General features: G+C 48.0%; 6 protein-coding genes and 1 non-coding gene across 7 annotated transcripts; 4 read left to right on the top strand and 3 right to left on the bottom strand.

Moving 5' to 3' along the window:
• Window positions 1-127: 127 nt before the first annotated feature.
• Window positions 128-2337, top strand: V8C40DRAFT_281197 (heterokaryon incompatibility protein-domain-containing protein; the record flags this gene model as incomplete). Its single annotated transcript, XM_083221550.1, has 2 exons — window positions 128-1247; window positions 1295-2337. 2 exons carry the CDS (start codon window positions 128-130, stop codon window positions 1963-1965), a joined length of 1791 nt encoding a protein of 596 aa, XP_083070496.1. The 3' UTR covers window positions 1966-2337.
• A 2374-nt stretch (window positions 2338-4711) lies between these two features.
• On the bottom strand, window positions 4712-5985 carry V8C40DRAFT_251873 (Clr5 domain-containing protein). The gene is made up of 2 exons (XM_083217264.1): window positions 5657-5985; window positions 4712-5594 (listed from the first exon to the last, which is right to left on the bottom strand). Exons 1-2 carry the CDS (start codon window positions 5806-5808, stop codon window positions 4835-4837), a joined length of 912 nt encoding a protein of 303 aa, XP_083070497.1. The 5' UTR covers window positions 5809-5985; the 3' UTR covers window positions 4712-4834.
• Window positions 5986-6406: 421 nt separating this feature from the next.
• Window positions 6407-8008, top strand: V8C40DRAFT_281205 (P-loop containing nucleoside triphosphate hydrolase protein). The gene is made up of 3 exons (XM_083221551.1): window positions 6407-6712; window positions 6783-6895; window positions 6972-8008. Exons 1-3 carry the CDS (start codon window positions 6429-6431, stop codon window positions 7889-7891), a joined length of 1317 nt encoding a protein of 438 aa, XP_083070498.1. The 5' UTR covers window positions 6407-6428; the 3' UTR covers window positions 7892-8008.
• Window positions 8009-8052: 44 nt separating this feature from the next.
• Window positions 8053-10084, bottom strand: V8C40DRAFT_251875 (uncharacterized protein). The gene has a single exon (XM_083217265.1). The coding sequence runs from the start codon at window positions 9844-9846 to the stop codon at window positions 8245-8247; it is 1602 nt and encodes a 533-aa protein (XP_083070499.1). The 5' UTR covers window positions 9847-10084; the 3' UTR covers window positions 8053-8244.
• A 533-nt stretch (window positions 10085-10617) lies between these two features.
• Window positions 10618-12845, top strand: V8C40DRAFT_65565 (Alpha/Beta hydrolase protein). Its single transcript, XM_083223244.1, has 4 exons — window positions 10618-10843; window positions 10911-11318; window positions 11400-12291; window positions 12360-12845. The coding sequence occupies exons 1-4, from the start codon at window positions 10733-10735 to the stop codon at window positions 12635-12637; spliced, it is 1689 nt and encodes a 562-aa protein (XP_083070500.1). The 5' UTR covers window positions 10618-10732; the 3' UTR covers window positions 12638-12845.
• An 83-nt stretch (window positions 12846-12928) lies between these two features.
• V8C40DRAFT_t161 lies at window positions 12929-13030 on the top strand. The gene has a single exon. It is a non-coding gene; the product is annotated as a tRNA-Ser (tRNA).
• A 266-nt stretch (window positions 13031-13296) lies between these two features.
• Window positions 13297-13875, bottom strand: V8C40DRAFT_65570 (uncharacterized protein). The gene is made up of 2 exons (XM_083223245.1): window positions 13834-13875; window positions 13297-13750 (listed from the first exon to the last, which is right to left on the bottom strand). The coding sequence occupies exon 2, from the start codon at window positions 13744-13746 to the stop codon at window positions 13342-13344; it is 405 nt and encodes a 134-aa protein (XP_083070501.1). The 5' UTR covers window positions 13747-13750; window positions 13834-13875; the 3' UTR covers window positions 13297-13341.
• Window positions 13876-14339: the final 464 nt, after the last annotated feature.

Below are 14339 nucleotides of genomic sequence, written 5' to 3' on the forward strand. Positions count from 1 at the left end.
AAGAGATACACGAATTGACTGTTTCTTTCTATACCCAATTCCTGTACATCAAAATCTTGCGATGTACAGCCATATTCGTTGTTTAGAAAACCACTCTGTCTCCCTCGATTTCGTGACGCGGCCGACAATGTGTATCGGAATAGAGTCGAGTCATTATTGTCTAGGGGACGCTTCTAAAGAAATCCGGCTGTTTGATCTTGTTTCCGAAGATGAACAAGAACCTATACAAGGACGCATCCGCCGCGCGGCAATTGGTGACGCGCCTCCGTTTGTGGCCATTTCCCACGTCTGGGGGGACAGGAGCAGCGATCGAAGCATCCGTCTGGAATCAGGCTGTGGAACTAGGTATGCTCAAATCTCAAGAAATCTTGATGCGCTTTTGACCAAAATTATCGGCCTTGATTCGAATGCCCTCCATCAAGTATGGTTAAATGGGTCAAGACTGCCTTTGTGGGTTGACGTGATTTGCATCAATCAGATGGATGTGGCTGAAAAGGCGTTGCAAATTCCCCTCATGCGGGAAATTTATTCTCAAGCAAGTTCGGTCATTATTTGGATCAACAAAAACGACAGTCGCGTTGGCCGAGCTTTTCACTACCTTCGCCACCTCATTGCAAATAAAACGACGACCGAGACTGCAGATATATGGACGCTCTTTGACCCAAATGGATGGGAAGCCCTAAAATACCTTTTGGACTGCAGTTGGTTTCATCGGAGATGGGTCCTTCAAGAATTTGCTGTACCAAAGGATGCCGTATTCCTCTGCGACTCAGACGTAATGTCAATCGACGATCTATTCAGAGGGATTGATATGGCTGCGAGTGTGCTGATAGCACGGCCTAGGAAGTTCAAGATACTCCATTCTGCACACACTGGGTCACTGAGGCCAGCACCTGCTTTGAGGGAACTAAGGAAGCATTATGCCGAGGCCGATTATCATGTAAGCTTGCTTTGGTTGCTAGAACACTTCCGTTCCACCACAGCAACCTTGACCCACGACCAAGTCTATTCTCTGCTCGGTCTGTGTAGCTCCGAAGAGGTTGCTGGCAACCCAATCCAATATGATCTCCAGCCGGAAGAGTTGTACAAAACTTTTGTTGCAACTCATGCACGACTGTATAACAACTTGGAGTTTCTCGGGCTTTGTACAGCGGCTCAGCGAGATTCTGTGTGTTCGGGTTCGGTGTATAAGCTGATATCTCGCCCCTTTGCTGGCCCTTCGTGGGTACCCAACTGGCATTCAGAACGTCTTCAACGCTGCTTGGGGTTGAATGATTATGGCACCAATCTCAAGTTTTTCAACGCTTCAGAATCCCCATGACTGCGCTATTTCGACACGACGAGTTGCGAGTTTCGGGTATTCAGCTTGATCGAATCTTGAGTATCGGCCATTTCTGTCGCGTCGAGCGACGCCACGAGTTGACAGATCCTAATTCCAGACTGTTTCAAGAGTATTTCGATTTCTGGACGAGCGTAGTCGCGGCTGAAAGAATCATGCCATATAGAGACAAAAAGCATCTGGCCGAGACCATTGCCCGCACTTTGAGTCTTCTCGGCATATACCTGAACCCAATGCCTCTGTTAGCAGATATTCCAGACATGTTCTGTCGATGGTGTAGGGGCTCGAATTTGGGCAGACAGCTAGCAGAATATGAATTCAAGCCCAAGAACGCTACCAACCTAGAGGGAGAAAGGGTCTTTATGGGGATGAGGCGTCTGACGGCCTGGGAGCCGTTCATCACTGAAAGCAGCTACATTGGCCTTGCTCGAGGGAACAGCCGTGTGGGTGACGAGATTTGGCTCGTTGGTGGTTGCAGTGTACCTCTGCTCTTGTCTCCGCAGACAGCGGATCCGGTCGGCTTTAAGGTCAATGGCGAAGTCTTTTTCGACGGCTTCATGTTTGGAGAAGCAATGAGGATGGATGAGTTTGGGGATACTTCTGTGCAACAAATCACTTTAGTATGAGCCGCGGAAGGGATCGCTTGCGCAGTGGATGCTTACCATGGTGCAAAGTACGTACGCCGTATCTTACAGGTATAGCTTCTGCAACTCGCAGGGACACTTTTCCCAACGGGGGGAAGAGCACTAGGGAGACATTAAACCAATAGCAGCATCAACAACTACCTTGAGTCTTCAATTCGGTTCCAGGAAGCGAGAGATACCGGTAGATCTCGATCAAATAGGACAAGAGGCAGGCAGATACAGGCAGATAGTCAGATTTGTTGCTTCCAGGAGGATCCAAGGGGCGGATAGCTCGGCAGCTGGGGCACCTGAATAGCAGGTGCCTTCGTATGATGGCAGATGTAGGAAGGACGCCAGGCTTTCACCTCTTCTCCCCTTTAAAGCTAGTGGGCGCGCAATTTCCCCCCTCAACAACTCTTCTCCCCAGACGCGTTCAAGTCTCTCCGCCACTTCTTTAACGCCAACTCTTTCTATCTCCCAAATAGTGCATCAAAAGTGCTTTCTTGAGAAGTTCTTTGTTCTGTCTCCTTTTATTGCCTGCTTTTAAACAGTGTTGCGGCATCCTCAGCTTCATGGCTTTTCAGAAAACGAGCATTCATCGGTCGGGCTGAACAATGCCTCCTGCAAAACAACATGTGGGCAAAACCTCTTGGAACAATGTCTGAACGTGACTAACTTTGACGGTGATTCTAGTGTCTAGAGGCCTTGTTGCACGTCTCCACCCAGTCAACCAGTTGGTTGATGCAACTGTTGCAAAATGCCACGACAAACGTGGCCTTTGCGTCGTTCTACAGGTACGAAGAGCCCTTCTCTCCATTATGTGCGTTGCCTTAGTGCTAATACATCTTTCTTTTGTAGATGTCCTCGAGTTGTTGGAAAGAATCCTGGCAAATCCGAGCAACCTCAAGCATTGGCTGGTACTTTACCTTTACCACCACCTACCAAATCACGACAAGTCCTTTGAAACAGACATCACTGCGCTGGAGAAGCTGCCTTTGGAGCCACCAGCTGGATTCAGCGGCATGTTAGACCTCCCCGTCACCAGTTCCATTCAACAAGGCGACTTCATTTGCTCTTAGCAGCTGCTGCCATCATTGCTCCTTGGGCCCCGGCTTCTTTACTGGGGTCTCTTCCCAATGCCACGCCCTATGAGCTCATGAGCTCTCCGCTGCGAAACACCATCGACATTAATAGCCGAGATACATCTCCCATGTTGGGTCTTCCGGCGGGCGCCTTGGTCCGGGGCACCCTGGGCAGAGATTCCCACACCGAATATCATATTTAACTGCATTCTTATTTCGTATACTTATCCATGCAGATATAACGCATTCGCGAGATATTTTGCAACAAAAGAATGTCGAACTGGCGGAGGCTTTTAGAGATAGAAATCGCAAGCTTTACTTTCTCTGGCTCCTTTACTGGGGTCTCTTCCCGATGCCACGCCCTATGACGAATTCGCGAGACATTTTGCAACAAAAGAATGTCGAATTGGCGAAGGCTCTTAGAGACAAAAATCACAAGCTTTACTTATAGCATCTTTATAATATCACAACAACAGTATCCTTATCACAGGCATAACCCTTCTCTATCCAGGAGCACCGGTTACCATCAGAATCAGGGCCGTCACTCTGCTGCCCTGTCGTCTTCTTCACAGAGTGGCGGCCCTGCTCACCGACCGACCCTAGCCGTCCTTCGCCTCGATTTCCCCAATGTCTCGGACTTCCCGCGGGAGGGATGGCGTAGGGGGGATGGGAAACGCCTCGGGTTCCCCCTCCCGGCCTGGTTGTAGCACGTGCAGGCAAGCGACGTGTACAATGATACATCACGGGAAATCTAGGAGGCTCCGTGGAAACTCTCGCTTTGCGGACGCTGCAATGGTTGATGCTTCGGCCCTTGATCCCTCTACTGGGGCTGTCGATGCCACACTCTATGGCGCGGCGGAGGACAGCCCTGGGAACTCACCATCTCTACATCTCTGGGCACTCCATCCACATCCTTTTTTCCTACCATCACACAACCTTCCACCCACTTCTCACATCAACAAAACCTTCTTTTACTATCATCTTGAGTCGTGATAGTGCTCGTACTGCCCTGTTTCCATTGTTGTGTCTGGGAACTTGGACGGGGGGCGATGGACTGTTAAGAAGAAAAGAGAACTGCAACTCTCAATGCTTTGTTTGACAAGGCCACGGGGGCGGTTGGCCCAGATTTCAATGCTGCTGAAGGAGCTCCTCTTTCCGGCGGGATATGTCTGCTCTCGATCTGTCTTATACAACCACGCATCTGTTGTCGAATGGAAGTATCCACTTCAAAGTCTCGCCTTGGAGAATGTTGCATCATCCCTATTTTCCTACTCGCCGAAGCTTCCACCTATCTAATCTCTCTATGTATTTGAAGACGCATCCCTGGACGAGATTATCAAAGAGCTATCTAGGGAGGAGGCAAGAGGAGGAGCTAAGAAGGGCATGATTTCACTTAGAATTTATCTAGGGATGCTACAGATGTATATCACAAGGCAGATGGATTTTTGTGGCGCGCGCAAAATAACGGTAGCTGCGAGGTAGTGACAATCAATAGAGGTACTTCACGCTGATGTTTTTCTTGCGGTATTCGGATATACTCCTTGGCGTCTTGTGATTAACTGAACACGCCCAGCTATTATCTACATAGAACATTCGCTTTGCGATTAGGATTGATATACCCACCAACCACTGTCGGCCATGGAGACTCCAAGTGATTGCGAACAGTGCCGAGCTGGGAGGGCAGAATCGGAGGCATTGATAAAGCACACGTGCCCATGTAAACAATGTACATTCTCCAGAACATAGAAGGTTATTTACAATTTGCTACCACTAAATGGCATGATAACAAATTAAGAAACAGTCCAATAGCGAATTACCACTACCCTTTTCTTCTGCTCAATCTTAGGCATCATAAAATCGACCGTACGATTAGCGCCTATTCCCAAGAAATGCTTGATATCGGCTTTCGTCTGATTTGCGAGCATGAACAGCAGCCTGCGAAGCGGGTGATGCCTGCCATAGTGATTAAAGACCATTCTTTCGAATTCAAGGAAAAAATCGGAAAGAAAAGAAAACTGATGTTGCAACCAAAATGAATCCAGCTCAAGTATTCTATGGCAGACACGCCAGAAGTTGGTAATCATGACCAAGTAATGCAGTGGCTGTATGCTTGCGTCCAGAGAAGTTGGTGAAGGTACCAACTTTCGTAGTTGCAAGCGTGCCGCGCGGAGACTCGTACGCAATTTCCTCGTACAAAGCCCCTTGAAGTTAGTCAGTGCCGAATGATACAAATCGACAACTCTACCCCATTGGATATAATCATCCACTGACACCATGGCTGGTACCTTTGGCCGGATCAAATGTAGATGGGTGGACCATGGCTTAGCATTTTGAAACAGTGCGAGAATCAGCTGGTCGACTAAGTTGATGAAGATCATCGGTACTCTATAAACATCGGGTTGTTGAAGCACTGGTGCCAGGCTGCCTATCGTGGGTCTACCCTTTCGCTTTCTAAGGGGATTGCCAGAGGCCGTTTGTATTGTCTTGCCCTTACCCTTCTTGTATGTGGATAGACCCCATGCTTTAAGTCGAGATCTGCACATTTTCTCACTATTGCCAATATGTCAGACATGGTGCCTTTTGCCAAACTTGGGTTTGAGGGTCGAACATACGTAGAGACAAAGGCATATTTGTCCCGGAGGGTATGTACCAATTCCGATAGATTTCGCGCTTCATGTAGCCAGATATTCGAAATATCTTCTCTTAATCGTTCCCACGCATCCTTCGATTCACCCTTGGTATAAGTCACCACTGGATAAGACATGGCTAACTGCGTTGCCTTGTGAGGATAATTGATCCCTTTGGAAGTAAAATAATGAAGTGATTTTCTCACAAGACCAAGATTGTTCACAAAAGTATGGCAAAGTAGAAGACCATGGGATAGAGAAAATTTTGGGTAGTAGATACGTTTTGCTACGTAATATTTGTAGGACTCCCATACTCCCCCGCCTCAATGATGGACTCGTCTAAAGCACTGCGCTCAGCCAATCTAGATGCATTCTGCAAGTTTGGACAGAATGGCTGACATGCATGAAAAGTGGCAACATATGGTTGGTGGCCGAGTTTCTAGACTTGGCTTCTCCGCTCTGTTCAAACTTGCATCTGGCCTTATTGGTGAATCTCAAATGCCCGTGCATTAGCGTCACCAAACTCTGGTGAATTTGTCGTGCCCATGCATGGGGTGGAGTATGTTCGTCACTCATCTATTGGCTCTCAGATATGATGATATTGTTGCAAGTCGTCGATATCAAGTCTACACGGACGTGATGAAACATAAAAAATAGTATTACAGTTGTTCGATCCAAGTATAAATAATCCTCATATCCCCCGACTTGGAATCTAGATATCTCACAGCAGACTCAAAGCATTCTTACTACTACGATCATGACTATTCAAGTTTCTCCGTCTCCCATGGAGATGAACGCAGCCGCTATCGACGAGGGTTCTCATCCCACCCCGTCGAGTTCACCACTTAATTATCAGTTGATTTCAAGCGCAGCTAGCCAATCCGATTCGGACTCTGAGATTGGATCAGAGGACGAGAGCACCAGTCCCAACAAGAAACCTACCGATACGAATTCCCGGCGCTGGTACAACACCATGTGCCGTCATTTGTCCGATGCCAACGGCGCAGTGTCTGGAGCGGTTTTGTCATTTGTGAAGAAGAAGTAAGGTTATTTGAATGTCGTTAGACATATATATCTTCAATTGTCAAGGGCACCGGTAACAATTATACAGCCTAAAGAACACGAAATTGATATTGGTCCTCGGCCAAGCTGGTACTGGGAAGTCGACCATCTTGCAAGAGCTGACAGACCTAGACCTCACAACGGCCGGAACTCTGAAATCAGGTACAGTTACACCATTAGTACCTACTCCGTGGCAGGAAGAGCCTTTGTGCATAAGTACTCACACATCTGGATATAGGTACTCGTACATACCAGGTCTGCCCAGCCCTCATTGATGATGAGCAATATCTCTTCATCGACACGGCCGGGTTTGGTGCAGCCGATATCGACGATGTCGAAAATTTGCAAGATATCATGGCCTGTCTTTACAGTCTAGGATTGATCATGATCCCCACCGGTGTGATGTTCGTCCTGGGAAAAGTCGGGTCCAGATTCATGGAGCATGACCTGAAGACAGTACGTTGTATAGAATGCCTTTGCGGTCCCAAATTCTTCAAAAACATCATCATCATCACGTCGATGTGGGACACGCACACAGAACGCAATTTCGAGAGAGAGCGCGGGAGAATGGACGAACTTGTTAGTGTGCCAGATATCGCACAGATTCTGAAACCGTCCAGCAGATATGATGGTGGGATTATGTATCATCACGGCCTACCTGGTGGGAAACTCGAAGGTGCTCAATACGCGTCTGTGATGTGTATCGATGAGCACGACGATGAGAGAAAGGCTGCAATAAGACAGCTGATCCGGGACCGATACGCGAAATGCGAACCAGTCAAACTCCAGGTGATGAAAGACGCAAAAAATCGTGCTTCATGGATGGATACTGAGGCTGCAAAAGTCCTCCTGGCGCGTCGTCAATCCGATATCGAGATCAAAATAACTGCTGATCGCGCAATTGTGTGCGAGAAAAATTCTTCCTTGGTTTGGATACCGAAAGACAAGTCGAGGGAACCGGGTGAGACAAAGGAATCGCAAAAGCGCAATGACGCAGGTTGGTGGGAAGCACTTCCTCGCTGGTATGAGGTGATTCGAAGTGTTGCGGAATATTTTGCCGAGATTCAAAAAATGAGAAACGAGCGTTACCAACGGACGGCGCCGGCTTGGAGTTTATGGGGATATCTCAAGAACTGGACGCAACGCTGGTTCCGCTAGGCTCATCCCCATGACGGCCAAATCATATCGCTGATCAAACAAAGTCTCACCAAGAAGCTGCCACAAATCACTGATGCTGTGACAGCAGCGGTTGAAGACATAGTTAGCCCACTTAGGTACCTAGATTGAATTAAGAGTTTCGTGTTGTCTGCTTTCATAGTGCCTTCGTTTGCTTTATAACACATATGTATTAAATTGATCTCCAGGTTCAGTGGGGCGATAGACTGCCGGTATTACTATTGAAGATGAGGTCCTTACACGTATCTTCTTTAACATGCTGACGCAAGCTGCGCATCACGTCTTCCAATACCAGAAATAGAACCACCTGTTCAACGTTGAAGGTAAAAGAAATTCTATATAATCTCCATCGTAGTCTTCTCGCTGGCAGAGTTCAAGTATTCAACTATGAGGGGCATCTGAGTACCCTGGCGTGACGGGAGGTACAGATAGCGCTCCAATCTGGCCTCCAAACTTGACTCTGAAATTTCTCCCTCCTCACAGTGTTCTGCCAGCTGCTCAAGGAACCACGGCTGTGGTTCAGCAACTACCGACCCCATAAATAGCAACCAAAAATACAAGCCCTCAGAAATTTCCATCTCTTCTGCAGAATGATGCTTTTCCTGGAGCAACAAACAAAGGTGGCCAGCCGCATACTGCGCGCTCATCTGTGGCCCTTTAGCAGCAATGGAGCTCGAGATAAAGGTCAGTGTCGCAAAGCAGATGCAGAGATGGAAGTGCGATATTTTTTCATCATGGATGTGATTCAGAAGCCGACACGATATTGCTTGCAATCGTCTAAAGAGCCAGCCTTCCGCTTCAGGTCCAATCGACGACCACGCCCATGCTTCGCTCGCAATCCGACAATAGTCGACCAAGTCCCGAACCACGCTATCAAGTTTCTCAGAAAGCGGTTCTAAAAGAAGACTCGTACCGAGTAGAGGCAGCACCGACTCCCCCGTTATCCCGAGCTCCTCACGAATCGAGAAAGGCAATGGCCCTGGGTCCCAGGTGGTGGGGATAACGAGTGGTTTCCCATGGCTGATGGCCATGTACCTGTCAGCCATTACTACACTGTCCAAGATGTAGGGATCAAACTGTTCCCATCCACCCGCATTTTCAACAATTTGGAGCAGTGCCTTGAGATGCATTCGACAAGCGGCAAACCCGTGAGATCCCAGCATGGAGACCATGGCGTGTCTCTGCGGCGATCGCTCCCACATGACCGGCAGACCGTTCCACATTTCCGTCACTGCAAGAGCATACATGGAGAGCAGAAGCCAGTCGTCGACTATGTAGCCGGGAGTGGCGAGATAATTTCTCACAGCACGAAGGGCCTTGTCGAGAAAATATTCTGGCTGCTTTGCAGAGTCGAAGCGTCCCATCATCCAGCCCAAAAGGCTAGAGCCGTATGCAAGGGTTGAGTACATGAGCTTTTCGTCTGCAACGCATCGTTTAAGGCGAAGCTGAAACATTGCATCGTGCCGTGTGGGGAGCTGATGCAGGAGCATATATGATGGGGCAAAAGATTCGGCGAGGAAATTTGCTCGTGATGCCTGGGAAAAGGTGATATGAAGAATAGCATGGGTGCCGGCATCCATGTTCGCTATTGTGCAGTGAAATGGATCCGAAGAATTATACGAGGGCTTCAAGGTTGTTGACAGGGACTGAAGTTTCTGGTTGTCCTTCTTTTCCCTCTGCTTTTTGGGGGTTGATTCCTCGACGAAGGCGACAAACTTTACCCTCACCGCATTCACCTCAGAGCCTTTCGAATCATCCGACGTTGGTAAAGTGGTGATGAATTTGGACCATGGTTTCGTTCGGTGTGATACTTCAGCCTCATGTTTGCGTCGATTATTCTGCACATGGCTCAAAATGGCTGACCGTTCACCCGCTTTGCTTCTGGACAAGACTCTCGACGTCTGCGTCTTGTTAACAAACAACAGCGACCCATCCATAACGGCTTAGGGCTTGCTGTCAAGCTCTCAGGCGCGCCACGTCCCCCACAAGAGCTGCACGAGCGTGATAGTCGGTGCTAATAAGCGCCAAAGCGCTCGAGGTTGTCTGAGGGCATCGTGAGCAACAACGTCGGCAGCGCCGGCGGCTGTGCTTTTGCCGCTTAGTCTTGGATCCCCTAGATATGACACAAGCCCCGCGGCTGCACTCTACGTCAGGAGCCGACCGTCAGGAATCGGGCTGTAACGCATGACGGAGGATTTTAAAGGATTTCAATGGAGAAGACGCCGAGCTAATGCAATAGCTAATGACCGCTTCTGGGACATACAGTTCCTATTCGGGAATGACTCCAAGTAACTCCAAGTCGGACCAACATTACACCGCAGGGAGATTTCAAGGCCATGTGTGAGATGATTGGAGGATGCTGGGATTAGAAGGGGAGTAACAACGTGGTGTTGATCGGTTGGCGGCACAATGGGGGCTGTTGTTTACCCAACGACATGGAACCTGTTCCTGAACGGAGCGGCAATTGAACCGACAAAGGACCTGAACAACTGCAACATGATTCCCGACTGCATGGTTTATGCCAATTCAGCAACTTACACTACTCTTTTGAGAAAGGGCCTGGATTTCACAGCCTCGAACTTTTGGATGTGATCCATCGTGTAGGAGGCTTTCGTCGTGGTATTGAAATCGCGAGAGGCGAAGACATGTTGAAGATGGATTATAAGAAGTTGGAAAAGTCTGGTGATGATAGAGATGGAAGAAGGCATCACCATCAACTCAAACAACCAAACAACCAGCCAATTGATTCAGCACCCACATTAATAATCTCTTTGTTCTGGCATTCCGACTTGATTCGACCAACAAGTTTCAATCGCCATCTTCATGATGCGTCAAGTTTTCCTTGGCAGCTTCGTTCTGTCGGCTGCTCTAACAGCCAATGCAGCTCCAACTAACACTGGTTCCAGCTGTCTCCCAGTTATTGACTTGGGATATGTTCGTCAAACCTTTTCCCACAGTCAGCTACGTTTACAAATCCACTGATATTTCATTTCCGTCACAGGAACTTCATCAAGCTCTCTCATACAACAGCACCAACCAATTGTACACGTTCCAAAACATTCGATACGCTCAACCTCCCGTCGGGGACCTTCGATTCCGCGCTCCAGCTCAGCCGAAAACCAACCGAACAGCCATTCAAACAGGATCTGAGTTGCGATTCTGTCCTCAGGGTGTTCCAGTTTGGCAGGGCGACGCATACGGTCCAATTGGAGAGTATTCAAACCCTGCCAACCCCTTTAGCCTGCAAATCTGGGAAACGAGCATCCAAGATGGCCAGCCACCACCAGTTGATTGGAATAAAGGTGCCAGCGAGGATTGTCTCTTCCTTGATGTCCATGTGACCAAGAAGACACTACAAAAGGCTGGGGAGAAGGCATGTGGAGACGGAGGATCCCCTGTCCTTGTCTGGGTAAGCTTAATTTACCTTTATCTCCCTCTCAAATGTGATCAATTCTCTTGATCAATCTTTACTGACCGTGGTCTGCAACAGATTCACGGAGGTGGCTTCGTCCTTGGATCCAAGACTGGAACTCCCAACCCCGGCTACGACCCAGTTGGTCTTTTCCAGCACGCTGCCGCAAACTCCGATGACGGCCTCGTCTTTGTCGCTCTCAACTATCGTCTAGGCGCTGTTGGATTCCTAGGCGGCCCTGATGTCGAGAAGGACGGCAATCTCAACGCTGGTCTCCTCGACCAAAAGTTTGCTCTGCAATGGATTCAAGACAACATCCACTTGTTTGGAGGCTCCAATGAAAAGGTCACCATCATGGGAGAATCTGCCGGTGGCGGTTCCGTCCTCTTCCACTTGACTGCAGAGAACGGTAAGGGGGCAGGTCTGTTTTCTAAGGCTATCGCGCAAAGCCCGGCCACTATCCCTACGATGCAGGTTGCAGCGGACAGTTATAGCCAGTTTCTGTCTTACCTCAACGTCAGCAGCCTGGAAGAAGCTCGTGCTGCGGATTCGCAAGCTGTTATTGCTGCCAATGCTGCGCAAATTGGAGCGGCTCCCACCACGACATACATCTTTGGGCCTGTCGTTGATGGTAAATACATCACTAGTTCTCCTACCAAGATGATCAAGGAGGGACAATTTGACAAGTCTGTCAAGGTCTTGGCCGGCCACAATATGTTTGAGGGCGCCTTTTTCTTTGATCCTAACATCGCCACTGATGCTGAGTTCAAGACTTGGACTAACCGATCGTTTGCCGGACTTACGAGCAAGGATGTCGACACGCTTGTCACTACCCTGTATCCTCCGCAGTTTGATGGTTCACTGGGCTACGTTGACCAAGACACCAGGCAGATGAAACTATGGAGTGAGGCTGTGATTGATTGCAATTATTATTGGATTGGGCATGCCGTCCAGAACACCGGATATGCTTGTGAGTATTTAATGTGTCACTTACCCTCTCTTTATGAGCCATTTGACTAATTAGACCATGTGATGCAGACGAGTTTGGTGTCTCTCCAGGCTTCCACATCCAAGATCTCCAGTACACTTTCAACGATCCTTCCACTCCAGCTCCATGGCCCAAGGCTCAGGATGCTCTTCAGGACGCAATCATCACCTTTGTCCAGGGCGGTGTTCCCGAGTTTAGCAACCACAAGGCCTTTCCTCATCTTGGAGCCCACAGCACTATTGTGAATATTACTGCTCAGGGACCTGTTCAGGCGGCGAGCAAGGTTAATGCAACTCGATGCGACTTTTGGGCAAACGTCTATCAGTGATATGACGATGCGTCTGATTGGATGTCGTTTCAAGAATAACTAGATTGAGAAAGATACGCTATTAATACGAGCAGAAGGACAGGAAATAGGCTTTAACGGGATGGATTTATGCGCGCTCTCTTAAAATAATTTTTTGCTATTTGTTTGAAACTAATTGAAATGCGTTTATAGATGGATTTGTCTTTTGATCAATATTCTTTCATCAACCGAACTGCTTGAAGCATTGCGTTGCTTTCCGTTTTTGCTAAAAGGCTCTTAGGCGAATATTTGGCTCAGCCACGACACGGATCAGGCAGAGTGGCTGAGTGGTCTAAAGCGTTAGACTTGAATCATCAATTCGATTCTCGCTATCTAATACCTTCGGGTGCGCAGGTTCGAACCCTGCCTCTGTCGCTTTCTTTTTTTGCATTTTATTCATACTATCATAATTCTTCTATTTTATCTTTCTTCAGGTTTTCATTTCTTACCTATAACTACTACCTATAGTTTATCTTGGAATCTCTTCCTATACTACCCATGGCAGCCCGGCTTGTTGGATCTACTTTACAGCCAGTATAAGCTACAGTCTTATATCAAAGTCTCAACAAACGTTTCAAATGTAGTAAAGGACAAGCTGTTTATTCATTCATGAAAGTGTGAAAATTGGCTTTCGAAAACTGGTTGGATAATATCCTGGATAAAATCGTGATACCCAAACCCCTTTACTAGTTAATGTATGCAGCATAATTACTATCCTCAGATAGAACAACATATCCAGACGCCAACCCTCCAGTCTGCTCCGAGCACTGGGCATTAATAGCGTTCCAGTAATTAATCAAGTTTGGGACGCCAATGTCCAGACTCTCCCCTGTACCAGCCTGAGTGACGCCAACGCCAATTGTCGCGCCCTCGACGGTGAGCTTGTAGCCTGAGGGATTGACCTGGAATGACTGCTGGCCTTGGCCCCAAGTTGTACCGAAAAATGCTTCGATGGCAATGGTAGCTTGAGTATTGGATGTTTCGCCGGCGGCGCTGGTGCAGATGATTGGGTATTGACGGGTGACGAGAGGTGTGGCAGAACCCAGAGCAGAGAGGCCAAAGACGGCGACGAGAACATGTGAGGAATACATGGTTCTGATATTGGGTAAGCTGAGAACGTTAATTAGTTATTGCACTTGTATAAATGTACTATCTACAGGACAAGTTCTCTTGCATACCTTGTTGAAGATGGTCTTGGGAAGCAAGAAGTGAGAAGCTGTAGTGATATAGTACTAGAGTGAATGGATGATATTTATGCTTGTGGTTTATCATCTTCATCTAGTCAAGGACTTGCCCCTTTTATAGATGATTGTTTTGTATGGGCATCAATAGCAGTCACGATATTTACGAAGTGGTCTACTTCACGGCTGTCGGCAAGTCTAAGCCATCGCAGGATGCCGAAGGATGCGTTACTACTGCCGCTCTAATGCGGTGTCGTGGGATTTTACTTGACTATTATAAACTTGCTTTTGTTACTACCTCACGCGGTCTTTTAACCGAAGACGGAAGCTTACATAGCAGCGGCTATTTTTACTTTTGTATTTCTAGTTGTTGTTGTGCGTTGACGTTGAGCTCCGGGTGATGGCGAGAGGCACTGTGTTGAGCAGAGATGTTTCGCACTCTACGTCCAAGTATCACGATGGCTTTTACATCTTCGCCTTTATCCTGTCAAGCGGAGATCAGA

Source organism: Trichoderma camerunense (genome assembly GCF_050948025.1).
Source record: "Trichoderma camerunense strain CBS 138272 chromosome Unknown V8C40scaffold_15, whole genome shotgun sequence".
In the NCBI taxonomy this organism is placed as follows: Eukaryota; Fungi; Ascomycota; class Sordariomycetes; order Hypocreales; family Hypocreaceae; genus Trichoderma; species Trichoderma camerunense.